The 17,459-nt window shown below is 40.5% G+C and overlaps 2 protein-coding genes across 5 annotated transcripts in view; one reads left to right on the forward strand and one right to left on the reverse strand.

Annotated features, from left to right (window-relative positions):
* The window catches only part of aak1b (AP2 associated kinase 1b), a 29,308-nt gene extending 18,407 nt beyond the window's left edge, over window positions 1-10,901 (forward strand). For 3 of the 4 annotated variants that reach the window (XM_034312680.2, XM_034312681.2, XM_053241283.1), the window contains one exon: window positions 7,583-10,901. In XM_034312680.2, the coding sequence (XP_034168571.2) occupies window positions 7,583-8,145 (563 nt within the window). In that variant the 3' untranslated portion in view covers window positions 8,146-10,901. The other variant, XM_034312682.2, reaches the window with a different exon arrangement.
* A 58-nt stretch (window positions 10,902-10,959) lies between these two features.
* The window catches only part of antxr1b (ANTXR cell adhesion molecule 1b), a 29,374-nt gene continuing 22,874 nt past the window's right edge, over window positions 10,960-17,459 (reverse strand). The window contains exons 17-18 of the mRNA XM_026942599.3: window positions 16,619-16,699; window positions 10,960-12,814 (exon numbers count right to left, since the gene is read on the reverse strand). Of these exons, the coding sequence (XP_026798400.1) occupies window positions 12,338-12,814; window positions 16,619-16,699 (558 nt within the window). The 3' untranslated portion in view covers window positions 10,960-12,337. The remainder of the gene's footprint in view (window positions 12,815-16,618; window positions 16,700-17,459) is intronic.

Below are 17,459 nucleotides of genomic sequence, written 5' to 3' on the forward strand. Positions count from 1 at the left end.
CCAAACGCTAATGCCTGCTAATTCTTTTTTCCTTGCATTTAAACGCACTTTTTTTTTTTTTGCTCTCGTCTCCTTACCTCCTTTTTGCATTCCTTTTCTTACTTTTGCCTTGTTTGTTTTTCTTTCTTCCTCTCTCCTGTTCTCCCTGCTGCCTGCTTCTTTTCTTACTTTACCCCACCCAAATTGTCCCCTCCCCTCTCTGTAGGCTCCTCCCACAGCGCTACTGGCTCTGACTCCAGTTTGCCCAGTTTGGCTTGTTCACTGCTGCTGGTGGATCAGCTCATCGACCTGTAGAGCTCAACGCTCTCTGTCTAAATCTCTCACTTCATCCCTCCCTCCCTCCACCCACCCATCCATCCATCCATCCATTCATCCATCCATTCATCCATCCTTCCCTCTGTCTGTCTAACTGCTTTGCTTTCAGCCTCCGTCCTGCTGCTCTCCCTTCTTTTTTCATCTCTCCACTGCAATCCTCTTCTGAGTTTTTTTTTTTCTTGGGTGGGGGGGGTTCATCTCTTCTTCATTCATGTTACATTCTTCATTCTTTCATCAAAAAAACCTGCATTACATTAGTCGGTTTCTGTTTGTGTGTGAATGTGTGTGTGTTTGAGAGAGAGAGAGACACATCTCACCTTATTGATTGATTAGAAAGACATTTGGATCTTATCATATCTCAGACTTGCACTGCACTTTGTAGTTTCTATTATTATGTTAAATCTCTTTTTATTTAATACTATTTATAATATTTTTATTTTTTATTATTTTTTTATTTCTTTCTTTGCTTTCTTTCTCTCTCATATTTTCCCTTTTTTCTTTTTTTCTGTTCTTTCTTTCTCTGTCTCTATCGCTCTTTCTTTTTCTTTATTTTTCTCTCATTCTTTTTCTCATGTTCTCTCTCTCTCTCTCTTTCATTCTTTTTTTCTCTCATTCTGCCTCTTTGTTCTCTCTCTATTTCTTTTCTAGATCTTTCTTTTTCTTTCTCTCTTTTGTTCCTTTTTATCGTGTTTTTCTTTTTTTCCCTCTCTCTTTTCTTCTTTCTTTTTCTCTCTTGTTCAGATTTCTCTCATTCTTTCTCTCATCATTTTTTTCTTCTGTTTTTTCTTTTTGGTCTTTATTTTTTCTCTCTTGTTTCTTTTTCTGTTTTTTCTTTCTCTCCCATTTTTCTCTCTCTCATTCTTTCTTTTCCTCTCCTGTTCTTTTCTTTCTTTCTCTTCCCACATGGTCATGCATTCATTTCTGTCCGTTTCCCCATGGTCCATCCCGTCTTCCCCCTCACTGATGTAAATAGGTGGTATGTGTGTGTGTGTGTGTGTGTATGTGTGTGTGAAGCCCTAAGTGTAAATGAGACGTGTATATCTGCGCTGTATGCAGTGATGTGTGTAAAGAGAGTCTTACTGTCGTTACTGTAGTGATATTATAGATTATTATAGACTTTAATGCGATCTTTCCTGTATGCCTAATTAAGATTCTATGTGAATATGAATAGAGCGTTAGTGAACGAGTGTGTGTGAGATATAAACATATGTATATGAGTCATAGATTATTCAGAAGAATTCTTTATATCTTTATGTCATGTGTGTTGAGTAGGCATGTGCCGATAACCGATTATATAATATATTGCAATATTGTCAGACAATATTGTTACCATGGACACAATATCAGCTCCCTAGGTAGGCAGCATTCAGAAAGTGAAATAAGGAAAACTGTCTTCTTATTTTGGACAAATTAAATGCAGTGCTCAGATCTCCTTATTAGAGCCCTAATAGCAATATTAGAGTGCTGTGAGGCCACTTGTCTGCCATACAGGCATTCCCTCTTCATCTATGGAAGTATTTCCTGATATTGTAGGTAGAGCAGTAACACCCAACACAAGTGTAGTGGCCAAATATTCCAGGTGAAAATTCACTGACATTACTGTTAGCTTAGCTATCACTCTAACTTCACTTAATCAGTTTTCAACTTCACTTAATCAGACTTGGCTCTTAGAACAATTGAATATTTCACACGGTCATTCACTCAGTTATTCATTCATTCACTCCGTCATTCACTCAGTTACTCAGGCATTCACTCAGTCATTCACTCAATTACTCATTCATTCATTCATTCACTCCGTCATTCACTCAGTTACTCATTCATTCACTCCGTCATTCACTCAGTTACTCAGGCATTCACTCAGGCATTCACTCAGTCATTCACTCAGTTATTCATTCATTCACTCAGTCATTCACTCAATTACTCATTCATTCATTCATTCACTCAGTCATTCACTCAGTTACTCATTCATTCATTCACTCAGTCATTCACTCCGTCACTCATTCATTCATTCACTCAGGCATTCAGTCAGTTACTCATTCTGTCAGTTACTCAGTCACTCTCAGACTGCCAGTCAGTTGTTCAGTCAGTCACTTAGTGACTGTCTGTCTCACTCTTTCAGTCACTCACTCAGTCACTCTGTTAGTCAGTCACTTGTTCATTCACTCGTTCATTCATTCGTTCATTCACTCAGTCACTGTCAGTCAGTCAGTTGTTCAGTCAGTCACTTAGTGACTGTCTCACTCTGTCAGTCACTCTGTCAGTCACAGTCACTCATTCAGTTAGTCACTCTGTCAGTTACTCAGTTGTTCAGTCAGTCATTGAGACTTATGTCTCAGTTAGTCACATAGTCAGTCACTCAGACATTCAGTCACACAGTAAGTCACTCATTCAGTCAGTCAGCCAGTCACTCATTCAGTCACACAGTCAGTCAGTCTCACTCTCACTCACTCACTGAGCAAATCATTTGAAGTCTATGTGTCAAAAGGGGCCTAATATGGAGATGTATGATTCAGCATTGAATGTGCCCTTCGCCACTGGAACAAGATGCTGCCAAGTGGAGACATCTACATTTTTTCTAAACACAGTATTGTGATGATCTCGCAAAGCCATGATATGAAGTTTAGCAATGATCGTGAAGTGAAAACGGAATATTGGCACACGTCTGGTGTTTCTGAGCCCTGTGTGTTTATGTGAATGTGGAAAATATTTGTTTGAGTTTCCTGGAGTCTGACTTCTGCAGCAATTGTGTGTGTGTATGAGAGAGAGAGAGAGAGAGAGAGAGACCTATTCAAATGTGTGTATTTAATAATGACATGCTGATGCCTAGAAACACACACATATCTCAGCATGACAGTGTTTTAGATTACTGTTTTACATTAAGACGTGCTTGTGACAAAGATTTCAGTCAGGTGTGTGTGTATGTGTGTGTGTGTGTGTGTGTGTGTGTGTATGTGTGTGTTCTCTTTGAGATGGCAATTATAAGAGTTGGATCCAGTATAAACTTGTCTGCTAAAAGCACAATCTCTCTTCTCTTCATCCTATTTTCTTTTCCTCTTTTTCCTCTCTATCTCTTCCTAACTGCCATAGAGGGCTCGGCTATGAAACTCTTCTCTCCTTTTTATTTCTTTCCTTTTCTTTTCCACTCCCATTCTAATTTCTCCTCTTCCTGTTTTCTCATTACACTCCTTCCTCTTCCACTCTGTCTCCCCTTTTATCATATTCTCTCCTTCTCTTTGTCTGTCTTCTTCTCTTATTTCTTATTTCTTTTATTTTTTCACTCTTCCATACATTTCTCTTCTCTTCTTTCTCTCACCACTCAGTCTTGATTTCCTGTTCCTCTCCGCATCTCCTCTTTCTTCCCTTTTTTTCCCCCTATTCCTCATCCTTTCTCTTCTCTAAATCTTTCCTTTTCTCTTATTCCTTTCTCTCTACTTGTCTCCCCCTTCTTTATCTCATCATATCCTCTCCTCCTTCTCTTATTTCTCTTTCTATGTTTCATCTTTCTATCCTTCTATCGTACTTGTCCTCAATAAAGCAGGTGAATGATTTCTTGAGCGATGCTGAACTGTACTCTAATAACCTAATCACCGGTCGAGCCACTAATCAGCATTATTGATTGATTAATGTGAATGACCATCTTGAGTGTTTGCCTGTTTAAACAGTTCCCTCTGCTGTAGTGTGCATGGATAATTACAGAACCTGTCACAGCTCAGGCGCAGGACCATCCTGATTTAGCGTTCTATTTTTCTGATAAAGCCTGTGCTCATATTTCCCTGCTCTGTACAGTCGCGTGTAGGAAACGCCGCTAACCCCTATGCAATCTCAGCGTTTCAGCATAGATCACACCGCTGTCCTTCAATCGCCTTGCAGCTGCAGTTCAGACTTGTGTATTTGTGCAGAGATTACCCTCAATTCTTTTTATGTGCTCAGATGTGGTTGTTTTTTTTTTTTTCTCTCTCTGTTGGGGTTCGAATCGTCACCGTAGCAAAATCCCGAACCCGTTTGTTAGAGCGGAGACGACTCCATGTGCACCTTCTATATTTTTGTCTAAAAGAGAATAAAAATTAAGAAAGCGTGTTCAATAAACATGTACATGTGAAACGTAAGTGTTTAGTGGTGTTCATTAGTGCAAGCACCTCACTCTTCTCACTCTGCGGCAATAAGGAATAAAACACTACACAAAGTGAACTTAATGGTACATTTTCCTATAATTATTCCTCTCTTACCTAAGAAATATGCCAGCGATTATTATTTATTTTATTTATTCAAAACAGTGTGTACTTTTTATCCATTTATAGTTATGTTTAATGTTGTGATTTGTCCCCGAAACAAGTTAGTTCTTGTTATCACTTACATTGTATTGTACCTCAAAAGCCTCTTTTTACTCTGTGTATTGAAGTTAATAAGACAAACGGTGCAGCTTGTCATGTTATCAAGAAACCACAAAGCACCACGTCCTCCCTCCTGAAGCCTTTCCTGTGTCAGAAAATTGGAAGCTACAGCTTTATGTCTGACTGTTCCAAAGTGCTGAGACTGGAGACTCCTTCCATGAATGCTAAATCATCATCTCTTCGAAGAAAACTTCACTATATTAACAATTACACACATTTTTTAAAAAGTCTGTTTATGTGGAGCATCTGCCGTACAAGTCCTTGTGTAAGTTGTTAGTATGAAAACGATACCATATTAGAACGAGCGCATTTATATAAATCTGTAATTTGAATTACAGCTGGAACTGCTGTTAGAGTAACTAATATGTTATTGTTTCTATAGTAACAGCTCATACACAGGGACTTGAACGGCAGATGCTCCACATAATCTAAGACTAATAAACAGATTTAAAAAATGTGTTGTTTAAGTTGAAGGCATCTCGGTTGTAAGCGCTTTTCAACAGTCACAGTGGTTTGCTAAGTTTTGCTAAGTACAGGAAAGTCTTCAGGACAGAGGAGTTTGTTTTCTGTTTTCTCAGTATAATAACAAATGAAATGAGAGAGAGAGAGAGAGAGGGAGGCTTGTGATGGAACAGCTGCTCTAACATAAGTGATAACAGGACCTATCTTGTGTCTCAGGCTTTCCACAACATTACATCTAATTATAAACCATTAAAGTGTGTGACTCCCCAGCATGCATTATTTTCGTATAGCCGCACAGTCTGTTGTGTGTTAGGCATCTCTTAATTAATTAACACCTTCTGACCAATCAGAATTGAGAATGCAACAGAGCTGTGGTATAACCAGCTATGCAATATACCAATATATTCAATAGTGTATAAGGCATTCTCATAATTCTGTTCATTTACAACTGATTACAGAAAGATGTATGTAGCCATGATAGAAGGATATTTTATTTTATAGCAGACAAGAAATCACTAACAATCTCAGAAATGAAAGTATGCGACCTAAAAATTGCTCTCATGCTACTCTGGCTAACAACTTCTGCCTCTTCTTCTCCAGGTAAGATTTATTTCACCCTGATTTACAATTCCTAATAACTGGTTTTTTTTTTTTTTGGTTTTTTTTTTTTGGTTTTTTTTTTCACATTTTTGTGACATTACATTAAAATTGCCATACATTCTTCTAAGAAACAGACGAACATCTTAGTGGAAAATCTGAGTTGAAAACATGACAAGCAAATGTTACTAAATGTCCTCTTATTTCTTGATGAGGGTAAAAGCGAAGGTGTTTCTTGTTTGGTCTGATGACATTTTATTGTGAAACTACCACATCAAGCCATTTGATATTTAATATAGAACTCATTTGTGGTGTTCAAAACTAACATCTGTCCTAAACAGTGTAGATTTTACTTTGGTCGAAAATATTTAAAATAGGCTTATTGAATGTGAGTGAGGTCACGGACACAGGTAATAATAATAATAAGCTGAGCTTCCTGTTAAAGAGTACCGATGTAGTGTGTATATCAGTATAGTCATTCATATTGTGTGTGTGTGTGTGTGTGTGAGAGAGAGAGAGAGAGAGAGATAAAGTGAATATTTTGTGGATGAGAGACCTGGAAGTGATGAAATATAGATAGAGCTGCCATCCACCAGTTTTCTTCAGGTCAAGACTGACACGTGTTGCCTCTGATAGAAGTCACCACATATTTTCAAAGCGCCACTCGTGAAGTGTCAGGAAGAGAAAGAAGTGTTGTAATTGATTTATCAGCTGACATTCGTGATTGGCTAGTATCGCTTTGATTGACAGGGGAGAGGAACAATCTCCTTCCCTCCCAGATAAGACACTCCTGCTCTTCTGGACGTTTAGCTGTGGCATCTTTTTAGGATTCGGATTCCTGATCTCTTAACAATGGGGCATTTTTTCCTCATCTGTCTCATGCACGTCTCTCAGAATAGTTACGCTTCTATTTTAGCCCAGGTTTCAGTCAGTGTGTGACTCATGTGTGCCAGTTCAGGACTCAGTTCATCCATCTGCAGTTATTTAATGCACTTTCTATATGTGCATTTTATTCTAAATCATTATCTACAGTGTTGTGATTGTGTGGCCTGTAACTGCAGAGCAGTATGTTTAGATGTTCATGATTTTACACCCCCATAAATAAACCGGAATAAGCACAAATGTTATAAATTGTGTTGTAATTACACTTTTGACTTTTTTTGGCTTTAGTTTTTAGTTTTTATTTGTGTCAGACTCAGTTGGAAGGTGGTTTACGCTACACAGACAATTCAATTCAATTCATTTTTATTTGTATAGCGCTTTTTACAAAGGTCATTGTCTCAAAGCAGCTTTACACAAACAAAAGTAAAGTGAAGTGTGTGTGTGTGTGCCGTCTCTGATGAGCAAGCAGGGCGACGGTGGCAAGGAAAAACTCCCTGAGATGGTGATAGGAAGAAACCTTGAGAGGAACCAGGCTCAACAGAGAACCCATCCTCATATGGGTTTACACTGTAGTGTGCGTGTGTGTGAGCACAATGTGTGTTGGTGTAGTCCATGGAAAACAGCTGAAGCGTTTTCGTGGCAGTATGAAGCATTGCCGGTGGACAGGTCCAGAGTGAAGGGGGGGAGGTCTGGATCACCGGCAGCTCAGGAGTGTAGACAGTCATAGGTCACATTCTATGTGAATTCCAGATTAAATTTGCTATTTGAAATCCCTTTAAATATAATTTAAATGGCATCAGACAAGGCGGCGCACTTGGTGGCTGTTACATCTCGGGATAATAATAACTGCAGGAATGATAGAATGATGCCTTGTTGAATATCATACTTTACTAGGCAACTGATTATTGCCTGATCTTTTCTTGTGCTGTGTGCAGGGGAGCCAATCAGCATGAACGGTTACGTACCTGGTGCTCAGGAACAAGAAGAGGAGAAGGAGGAAGCTGTCACTGGCATCTCCTCTGTGGACGTTTTCTCCCTCGCTCCTTTCCCTTCCAGGCAGCAAGACGTTTTCCTCCAGGCTCCGTTTGGACCTCGTAAAAATGTTTCAGTGCTGCAGCAGCCAATCACAGCGAGTTATACCATATCCAATATGGGACAGCAGCCAATCACAACGCATCATCTCGGCCTGCATCCAATCACAGGGCACCATGCTGTTTCCGCTGTCAGGCAGCAACCAATCAAAGTGCCCCATGTCACGTCTAATGTCAGACAGCAGCCAATCACAGCGCACAATGTCTTGTCCAATGTCAAGCAGCAGCCAGGGACAGGGCACCGTGTCTTGTCCAGTGTTGGACAGCAGCCAATCACAGCGCACCGTGTTGTGTCCAGTGTGGGACAGCAGGCTGCGGTTGGCTCTGTCTCTGTTGGGCCACTTTATTCCTGGACTTTGGATGTCAGAACATCATTTCAGCCCAGGTGTAAACAGGAAAAGCCTTAACGTCCTACACACTCACAAACACACACAAAGTGTGTTTCTGTCCAGATATTTCGCAAATTTCCAAACCCAAGAGCATCAGCAAAGATTTGCAGGAATAAAGACCTATTTACAGCAAGCATGATGCAGCTAAATTAGTGTTTGTTTTACAGAGACAGCGCCAGCTGGAGTATCCAGTTCTCTCCAAAATCAGTTTCAACATTAGCGTATCAGGATATATGTGACATGTTCAGACAGACACACTGTAAAGTCATAAGTCAAATTTAAGAGTTTACTTGTCTGTAAATATGCTCTCTGACATCAGTAGTGACATCATCAGCATTTGGTTGGGGGCTGCGTGCGCACGTGTGTTTGTTTTAAAATTTCATCATGTAAAAAAAAAAATCATGTTTGGTGTAAATAGGTCTTAAAGGGAATAATGTGGAAGTGATTATTATGAGGTACCTGACAACACAAACACAACCGCACGATTCAGGCACAACATTATCCCAGTGACGTATGGGACTGTAGGAGGCCTCGACTACCTGCTTCCTCGCTGCAGCACTTTATTTCCACTGTACTTCTGATGTAAGCCTCCAGATCTAAAGGAATGCAAGTATTCATGCATTTTTAGACATAGCACCTCCAGTATATTCCTTTTTCTTTGTGTTTACATTGGTAAATTTTTGCTTATCCATATACCCACAGCAGTATTTACATATATATATATATACTCAACGTGTAAATGAAGGAGAATGTGAAGGAAGCATATCAAACTCAAAATTCAAATTAGAATGTAAAATGCAAAAGAGCATTGCATTTTTATTCATATCTTTATTCACAAGCTGCCTGCCATACTTGAATTCAAAAGCACAGAAGTCTTCATTTCTGATAGCAAATCCGGCTCTCTGGAGTCATTCCCCTGGCCCCACCCCTCAGTTCTTTAGCATCATTCCCCTGGCCCCACCCCTCAGTTCTTTAGCATCATTCCCCTGGCCCCACCCCTCAGTTCTTTAGCATCATTCCCCTGGCCCCACCCCTCAGTTCTTTAGCATCATTCCCCTGGCCCCACCCCTCAGTTCTTTAGCATCATTCCCCTGGCCCCACCCCTCAGTTCTTTAGCATCATTCCCCTGGCCCCACCCCTCAGTTCTTTAGCATCATTCCCCTGGCCCCACCCCTCAGTTCTTTAGCGTCATTCCCCTGGCCCCACCCCTCAGTTCTTTAGCGTCATTCCCCTGGCCCCACCCCTCAGTTCTTTAGCGTCATTCCCCTGGCCCCACCCCTCAGTTCTTTAGCGTCATTCCCCTGGCCCCACCCCTCAGTTCTTTAGCGTCATTCCCCTGGCCCCACCCCTCAGTTCTTTAGCGTCATTCCCCTGGCCCCACCCCTCAGTTCTTTAGCGTCATTCCCCTGGCCCCACCCCTCAGTTCTTTAGCGTCATTCCCCTGGCCCCACCCCTCAGTTCTTTAGCGTCATTCCCCTGGCCCCACCCCTCAGTTCTTTAGCGTCATTCCCCTGGCCCCACCCCTCAGTTCTTTAGCGTCATTCCCCTGGCCCCACCCCTCAGTTCTTTAGCATCATTTCTCTGGCCCCACCCCTCAACTCTTGGTAGCTATTCCTCAGGCCCCACCCTCTCATCTCTCTGGAGCCTTTCCCCTGGCCCCACCCCTCAGTTTTCTGGAGCCATTTATTTTGCAAATATAGTATAAGAATTGTACTCTCAAAATTCAGCTGCAGGTTTACGAATGACAGATTTACAGGTTACAGATTTGTCATTACAGATTCGTGATTCATAGGATTACGTTTCATTGTTTATATACGAATATTTAAACAGGCTGATAAAACTGAAATCTCAAATGTAATGACATTTGTATTCAGTACTCTAGTATTGATGTCTCATTAACATGCGCTTAACAAAAACTGTCTTTAAATGAAGATGCAAGCAGGAAAATTAAAAATATATTATCCAAACTGCTCAAACTACATGGATGCAGAAAAGGCATTGACTGAAAGGCAGTGAATAATGAGGACATTATTAAAGACAGCAGAAGTTCAGATGTAAAGAGGGAAACTGTAAGACGTTAAAATAGCCAGAGCATGAGTGGGGAAAGCCGTGAGAACACCATTCATGTTGAGATAGCTAAGTTATATAGTTCAGTGTTTCCACTTTTTCAAGACCTTTTTAAGGCAAGGATTTTTAGGATTTTTTTTTTTAAAGGTCCTGGTACATTTTTTTGCCTTCATATTTGTCAGTTAGGTTGTCAGATGAACGGCTCAGTAAGTGCACATTATTATTTGTAAATATGAAGTTTGTTCTTCGTTGCTGTACTGTTTAAAGACAGAGGGGGATTTTAAATCTCTTTGTGAGTGAAAGTGTATGAAGGTGTAGTTTTGGCTTCAGTTCTGCTTCTCCTGTGGTGTTCATTGGACGTGTAAGCATCTGCTGTCAGCGTCTACTGGCTTTCAGAAATGTTCCATTTCCACTGTCACGTCACTTACGGTTTAAGTGTCTCAGAGTGAAACCTGCTGAGTCAGCACGGGCTGGAGAGGAGTTCATTTGGTCTCCACTTTCATTTTATATGTAATGGGATAAACACAGTGAGTGGAGCTTAATAAACTACAAACAGAAGGGACAGAAACTGATAATCACTTATATCTGTATGTCCATGTGTCAGTCTGTCTATATGTCTGTCTGTGTATGTATCCAGTTCTGTTGACCTGTCTGTCTCTCTCTGCATGTCTGTATATCTGTTTATATAGGACAGACTGAGACTGAAGGTAAAACTGTGGCTAAATATTAAAGAAAAACACGATAAAATACAGGCTGGTTTATTTTTAATTTTATTATTTTAAAAAATTGTACTTGCTGTGTACAGTTACATGGTGAACTGTGTGATCAGGTTAAGTTAGAATGTACAAAACATGCTCTGTGTTACATTAATGCCCAAAAATCTTCACATAGAAAGAGCTACAATTGTATTTTCACAAGCAAGATAAAGTTTACATCCAGAAAATACAGATAGAAAGTTCTCAAAATAAGGAAGAAAAATTGCCCATTTTGACAATATGCTCGCGACCGCTGCAATTTCTCACATGACCACTCAAATATCAGCAATGATTCATTAATGATTATATTACTTTATGTAACATTATCAGTAACTAAAAGCAAAATTTGCCAACGTTTATTGCGTTTCTGTCCAAAAGACGATACTGCTGTATATACACATTGAAAGTCTCCATTTTATACAAAATTTAACACCCAACACCTCATTTCATGCTTACATCATTCTCTCCCATCTTTATTACTTTAAAGCAAGCATTTGTGCAAACACACGTCTACTGTGCTGAAAGTAGAAAGCCAAGGCTGTGATTTCTCAAGTACAAAAGGATGTGGAGGATTGCTGTTGCTCTTGAGCAAGAAAGAAAGGTAGAAATAAATGTAAAGAAAAAAAAATTATGCAGGGATGAAAGAATGAAAGAGAAGGAATGGAAGAAGGAAGGGGCAAGACAACTGGAAGAATGATAGAATGGTATAGAGGGATAAAAAAAGGCAGGATTAAAGGGAAAGGAATGAAAGTAAAAATGGTGGGATAAAATAATGCAGGGACAGAATGGAGAAAAACAAGGCTGTGCTGAAAGAATGGAGGAAAATAACGTAAGAAAAGAAAAGGCATGAAGGCCGGAATCAAAAGCATGGAGAGGAAAATGATAGACGAAAGACTGTAATGTGTGTGCAGTTCTACTTTGTATGCGTTTAAGCGAAGCTGCTGATTGGTCAGCTGCTGTAACACCATGACATCATTAGCTGGCAGTTAGAATCCAAATTTCCCCAAATTCCATCAATGCTTAATTAGGAAATGTTCCACATTTCCTTGTTCCAATCCACTCTCCGTTCCACACTTCCAGAAACATCATGATCATGCAGTCATTTGTTTTCCAAAGGGATCAGATCAAGATTGGAAGCGAATGAAATATTTCATGATTCCAAAAATCTTCCCATTTACTCTACGCCTCCTTCCTGTTCAATTATCAGATTGAGTTACATGCCTGCCGTCATCAGGAGCATAACATACCCAGAATGCATTGCTGCAGTTGCCTTCTCAAAATGGTGGACTCCACTCATATTATGACGTCAAATTGTTCATGTGGACACATCTGAAACAGGAAAGAAGCGCAGGTCGCAATTTCCGCCTCGGTTCTTTAGCCTCTCTCCTTTAGATAGAGGGTCGTGGTGGTGGGCGGGATGGAGGAGGAGCTCGCATGGATGGAGCCAAGTAAGGAGGTGGAGCCAGACAAGAAGTTGGTATTGTAGTCGAAGTCTGAAAACTTGGAGAAGGAGAAGGGGGTGGAGAAGCGGGTGGGGGCAGGAGGGAGGGTGGGGATCTAGTAGGTGGAGGAGAGTATGGAGGCGGAGTGCAGGCAGAAGGGGGTGGAGTAGAAGGGAGAGGAGGAAGAGAAGAGGTGGGGGAGTGAGAAGGGTAGGAGGGGTAGGAAAAGTGGTCGGGGTATGAAGAGTGGGTGGAGTAAATGCAGTTTGGAGTGGGAGGCAGTTTGCATTTTGGGGCAGGTGGGGTGGAATTGAGGGGCAAACTGTAGATGTGCGCTGCGCTGTCTTTGTTCTTGTCTGCGTTTTTGTGTGGATAACGAGGAGGAGGGTACGATTTCACCCTGGTGAAGTTCATACAGCGACCCTGAGAGGAAAAATAAGACAAACTTAGAGCTCATATTCATCTTCATTTTTAACGCTAGTGTGCACTGCTTAACTAAAGTCAGATTCTGAGACCTTGTGAAAAATTAGTAATAATCTGCAAATATTTTCAGATTCAGAATATTAGACTGCTAATTTGGGTGTTACATCATTCTTCAGAAGGAGTTGCTAGTTGTGATGTAGGATTAGTCTTGTTTTTTTCAAGATTAGGTCGCTAACAGTTATGAAGTTTATGAAGCCCCGCCCCCAGGATCTACTATGGTCTGTCGAGTGTCTATAAAATGACTGACAGGAGGCAAATCCAAACACAAGCGTTCTGGATCAGAATCAGTTTTCCAAACGGCTTTTCTCACTGACTTAACACACTTTTGCTAAGGCCAAGGCTACATCGATTGTGTCCTACATATCTTCCAGGTTATTTGTACAAGTAAGGAATAAAAAATCGACTATTACACCTTTAAAGCATTTCCATTTTTGCAGACTTTATCCTTTTACTCCACTACATTTCAAAGCAAACTATACTACTGTTACTCCATTACTTTCTGTAGGCTGTCAATCATTGCTTATCATGTTGAAGCAGGAAAAAAAAACAGATTGTCTGAATATGGCACACTTTCAAACTGAAGCAACCAATCAGAGCGCAGCGCAGCTGAGAAAGCCAGTTAAAAGCTGAAAGTTCATACTGTTGTTTGTTTCTGCATGCCTGCCTGTGTGTGTGTATTATAAAAAAAAATAAGCACACGTTATCAACATTCATTTGTTGTTGTTCCTCTTTCAGCTGCTCCTGTTAGGGGTCGCCACAGTGGATCATTGGTCTGTGTATTTGATTTGGCACATGAGATGCCCTTCCTGACACAATCCTCCCCAATTTTTTCTGGGCTTGTGACCGGCACTGAGAGCGCACTGTTGCACGCAACCCCAGTGGCTGGGATTGGTTCCCTGGCCAGGAATTGAACCCAGGCCTCAGTGGTGAGAGCGCTGTGGCCTAACCACTAGTCCTCCAGGGACCCATTATCAATGTTCATATATTATGATCAGTTTAAGAAAAGTCAGAATCGAAAGTATTCCCCTTCCCAATTTCCCTTCATTGGATCTAAGAGGCCCAAATCTGTTCCAGCATGAAAATGACAAGCATGACTGAACACCTTTGGGATGAACTGGAACGCCGACTGCACTCCAGGCCTCCTCAACCAACATCAGTGCCTGATCTCACTAATGCTCTTGTGGCTGAATGAGCACAAATCCCCACAGCCACGCTCCACAATCTAGTGGAAAACCTTCCCAGAAGAGTGGAGCTTATTTTAACAGCAAAGGGGGACCAACTCTGGAATGGGATGTTCACAAAGTACATATGAGTGTGATGATCAGGTACCAGGACCATATAGTATAATTCTATTCTGATTCTAAACACAAAGATGAAACACACATAGTTCAGTTTGGACGACAACTCTCTTCTGTCTCTGATGCATGTTGCAGCTAATTTTGAGTGTTTCACCTCTATATTTATAGATGAGTACTGTTTTGTTTGACTTTTTTTTTTAAATAGTACATTTGAGAAGGAATGTTGTCATTAGATGTCACAAGCGTATCATACTTAACAGAAATATTAAACTCCGAATGCCTTTTTAGAACTAAGTTTACAAGAATAGCCTACTTGAATCAGAAGATCATTTATTTGAAAGCTGCGATTTCATGATGGACAGGTTTATTCACATCCTGCAATGTAGACAGACACACCCAACAAGCAGCGAGGGACTGGAGAAGGGAGCAGAGGACACGTACTGTCTCATTTTGGTCAGAGAGGTTTCTGGAAACTGACCATCAAAATAATAGAACTCTTTTTGTACTTTACCTCAAGTAGAAATGTAAATTGAAGATTTCTGCTTTTACTCATACTGCTAGTTAGTGTTTCCCACACATAGGAGATGCGTGGGTTGGATGCCCAGGTTAGATTCCTTACAAACTGTTCCAAAGAAAAAAAACTGTTTGGCTGATACATGGGTGAAGTTTGAGATGGGGGGCGGCTGGGGGTCACTGGGGATTAGGGATGCAACAGCAACATAAACTAATAAGAGAGAAGAACTGGGTGGTAGAGATGGGAAATACTACTGATTTTCCCTTCGATCTAATATTCAGTAATACCCAGACTAGTATCCTGATATATGATAGGGTCCTGTTTATTTACAGAAAGTCATATATAAAATGATTTATAAAATTATTTACAAGGTGTTCACTCTCATGCATTTTTTCATATCTGAGTGTATGTATTTAAAAAAAATAAGCATACCTTATCAACATTCATATATTATGATCAGTTGAAAAAAGTTAGAATTGAAAGTATTGATACCCCCCTCCCCTGTGGTAACTAAAATGGAATTAACTGGAAGCTGCTAAAGGGCAGTGCTTTAGAATTTTGTCTTTGAAAATGACTTAAAATCAATTTTACTGGGAACACAACATCCCAGGAACACAAGATCCATTTCAGTAAAATGCATACAAGACCACATCTCGGTTTCCCTTCTGCATTCTATTAATGAAACTCTGTGTTTCATGTCTTTTCCTCCCAAAACACACCGAAGAGTTTTCAGCACCGACACATACACACACTGCCACCTTCATCTTCATTATGTCCTCTTAAGGAAGTCTTTTTGCTTTTAGTTATTTTATCTTTCAGAGATGTTTAAAGTAAAAGTACACTCCGTCTACTCCATCTACACACTTTCTGTCTCGGCCTGCAGACCTGCTGTCTTCCTGAGCTCGGCTCTAATGCTCTCAGCAGATCTCCCTTAGAGAATTACTTGCGTTCCTTTAGAGAGGAGAGCCATTACCAGTCTGCTCCGGTCCTTGGCACTCTTATTTCCAACATCTGCAAATCTTTTTCTACTCTGTTTCTCCTCCAAACTCTTCTCATGCAGAGTAAGGAAGACAGTCAGTTAATTCATTCTTGAATAACGTGATTAGGCCTGACTCTGCTTGGTTTTCCTCAGCTCTGTTTCTGCAACACTTTTATACAAGAGCCTGCTGAGAGTCACAGTGGGGAATGAATGTTGAAGAAATAAAAGCTCGATTATTAAGGCATCTAACACTCAGTGTGTATATTAGTACAATACATTAGTATGACAGTGGCAGAAACAGTCTGCTATTTATTTTTTTATTCTTACAGCTTGGAGTTGTAGGGCACAGGAACCCAGAACCTGCTAGAACTCTGTTTTTGTCAATGAACTATGTAGGTTGAGCCTCATTTATGACTGGACAACAAATCAGGTCCCTGGGTGTATAAGATGCAAGTAACACAGATCCCTGGGAATATATGGTTTTAGAAATATAGGATTCTGAGAACATAAGTTTGATTACTACAAATTTTCAGTGAGGGAACCCGGAATCCTAAAGACAATGGGCTCAAAGAATACATAACTCTGGGAAAGGAAGACCCTGAGAACATAGAGCATTGGGAAGGATGCTGGCGAAATGATAAGCATGAGAACGTAGACCCATAGGAAACAACGAATAGCCTATGGACATACCATACAAACTGAAAACATACAGTGGGACCTATAGTGGTCTGGGAACCTAGGAGGACCCTGAATGCATGGGATGCTGGGAACATAGAACCTTCGAACATTAAAAATGGCCTCAGAACATACAGGACTCATAGGGGTCTAGGCGCACAGGGCCCTAGGAATGTACAGAATGGCGTACATTTTTGTAGCATGACACTGCAGGTTGTGTTCACTAAATCTGTATGTGATAAATGGTTCGTGAATCAGATTTGGTAATAGTTTCTCACCTTTTCCCCGGGTTTAGGCCTCATCACAGAAACGCGATCATATCCTCTCCTCAGCCACACACACAGAGCGTCCAGCTTCCCCTGAAACACACCACAATTAGATGCATTAAACAGACACATTCACTGAATTAACACAATACAAATGTTATCATCAGCGCACTGAGGGCATTTCCCAAATCACATACACTATTTTCACTACATACTGTAGGCCATGTGGCATCCTCAGACACCACAGTGCATTATGGGTATTCTGTTACATCATTAGGACTATTGGAGTGAATTGTGGGGTTTCATAAGAACGTTGGATATCCTCTACACTTTTAGGACACAGCTACAATGTAGTGCACTACATAGTGAATTGGATGTGGATTAGGAAATATTCACTATAACATCATCCATTTTTAATTTGTCATTGCTATTTGTTAATAAAATCAAATCTGACTTTGCAACATCTTTGAACAGGATATAGTCGGTGACATCATCATATACATATCAAACTAAATCCACTAGAGAACTTTTCTGCACTGTGGTGAATTTCAAAGGAGGCCAAAGGGATGATACACACAGGACTGCAGCATTCTCACGTGTGTGTGGAATGTGTTTTGTGCAGCCCCTATGCAATGCTGAACACTTCCAGATTGCACATGCTTTCATCTGTGCCGTGTCGATTATCCTCCAGTGGAAACCGGATACGAAACAAAACAACTAGATGTGCACTGACAAAAAAAATCCTATGCTGACAGAAAGGGATTAAAAAATAATTATTCTAAGAAAAATCTTAGTTTCTCAGAAATGTACACTTTAGAGAGTGTAAAGAGATGGACACCCACTTCCCCCCCAA

This window comes from Pangasianodon hypophthalmus, chromosome 17 (assembly GCF_027358585.1).
Source record: "Pangasianodon hypophthalmus isolate fPanHyp1 chromosome 17, fPanHyp1.pri, whole genome shotgun sequence".
In the NCBI taxonomy this organism is placed as follows: domain Eukaryota; kingdom Metazoa; phylum Chordata; class Actinopteri; order Siluriformes; family Pangasiidae; genus Pangasianodon; species Pangasianodon hypophthalmus.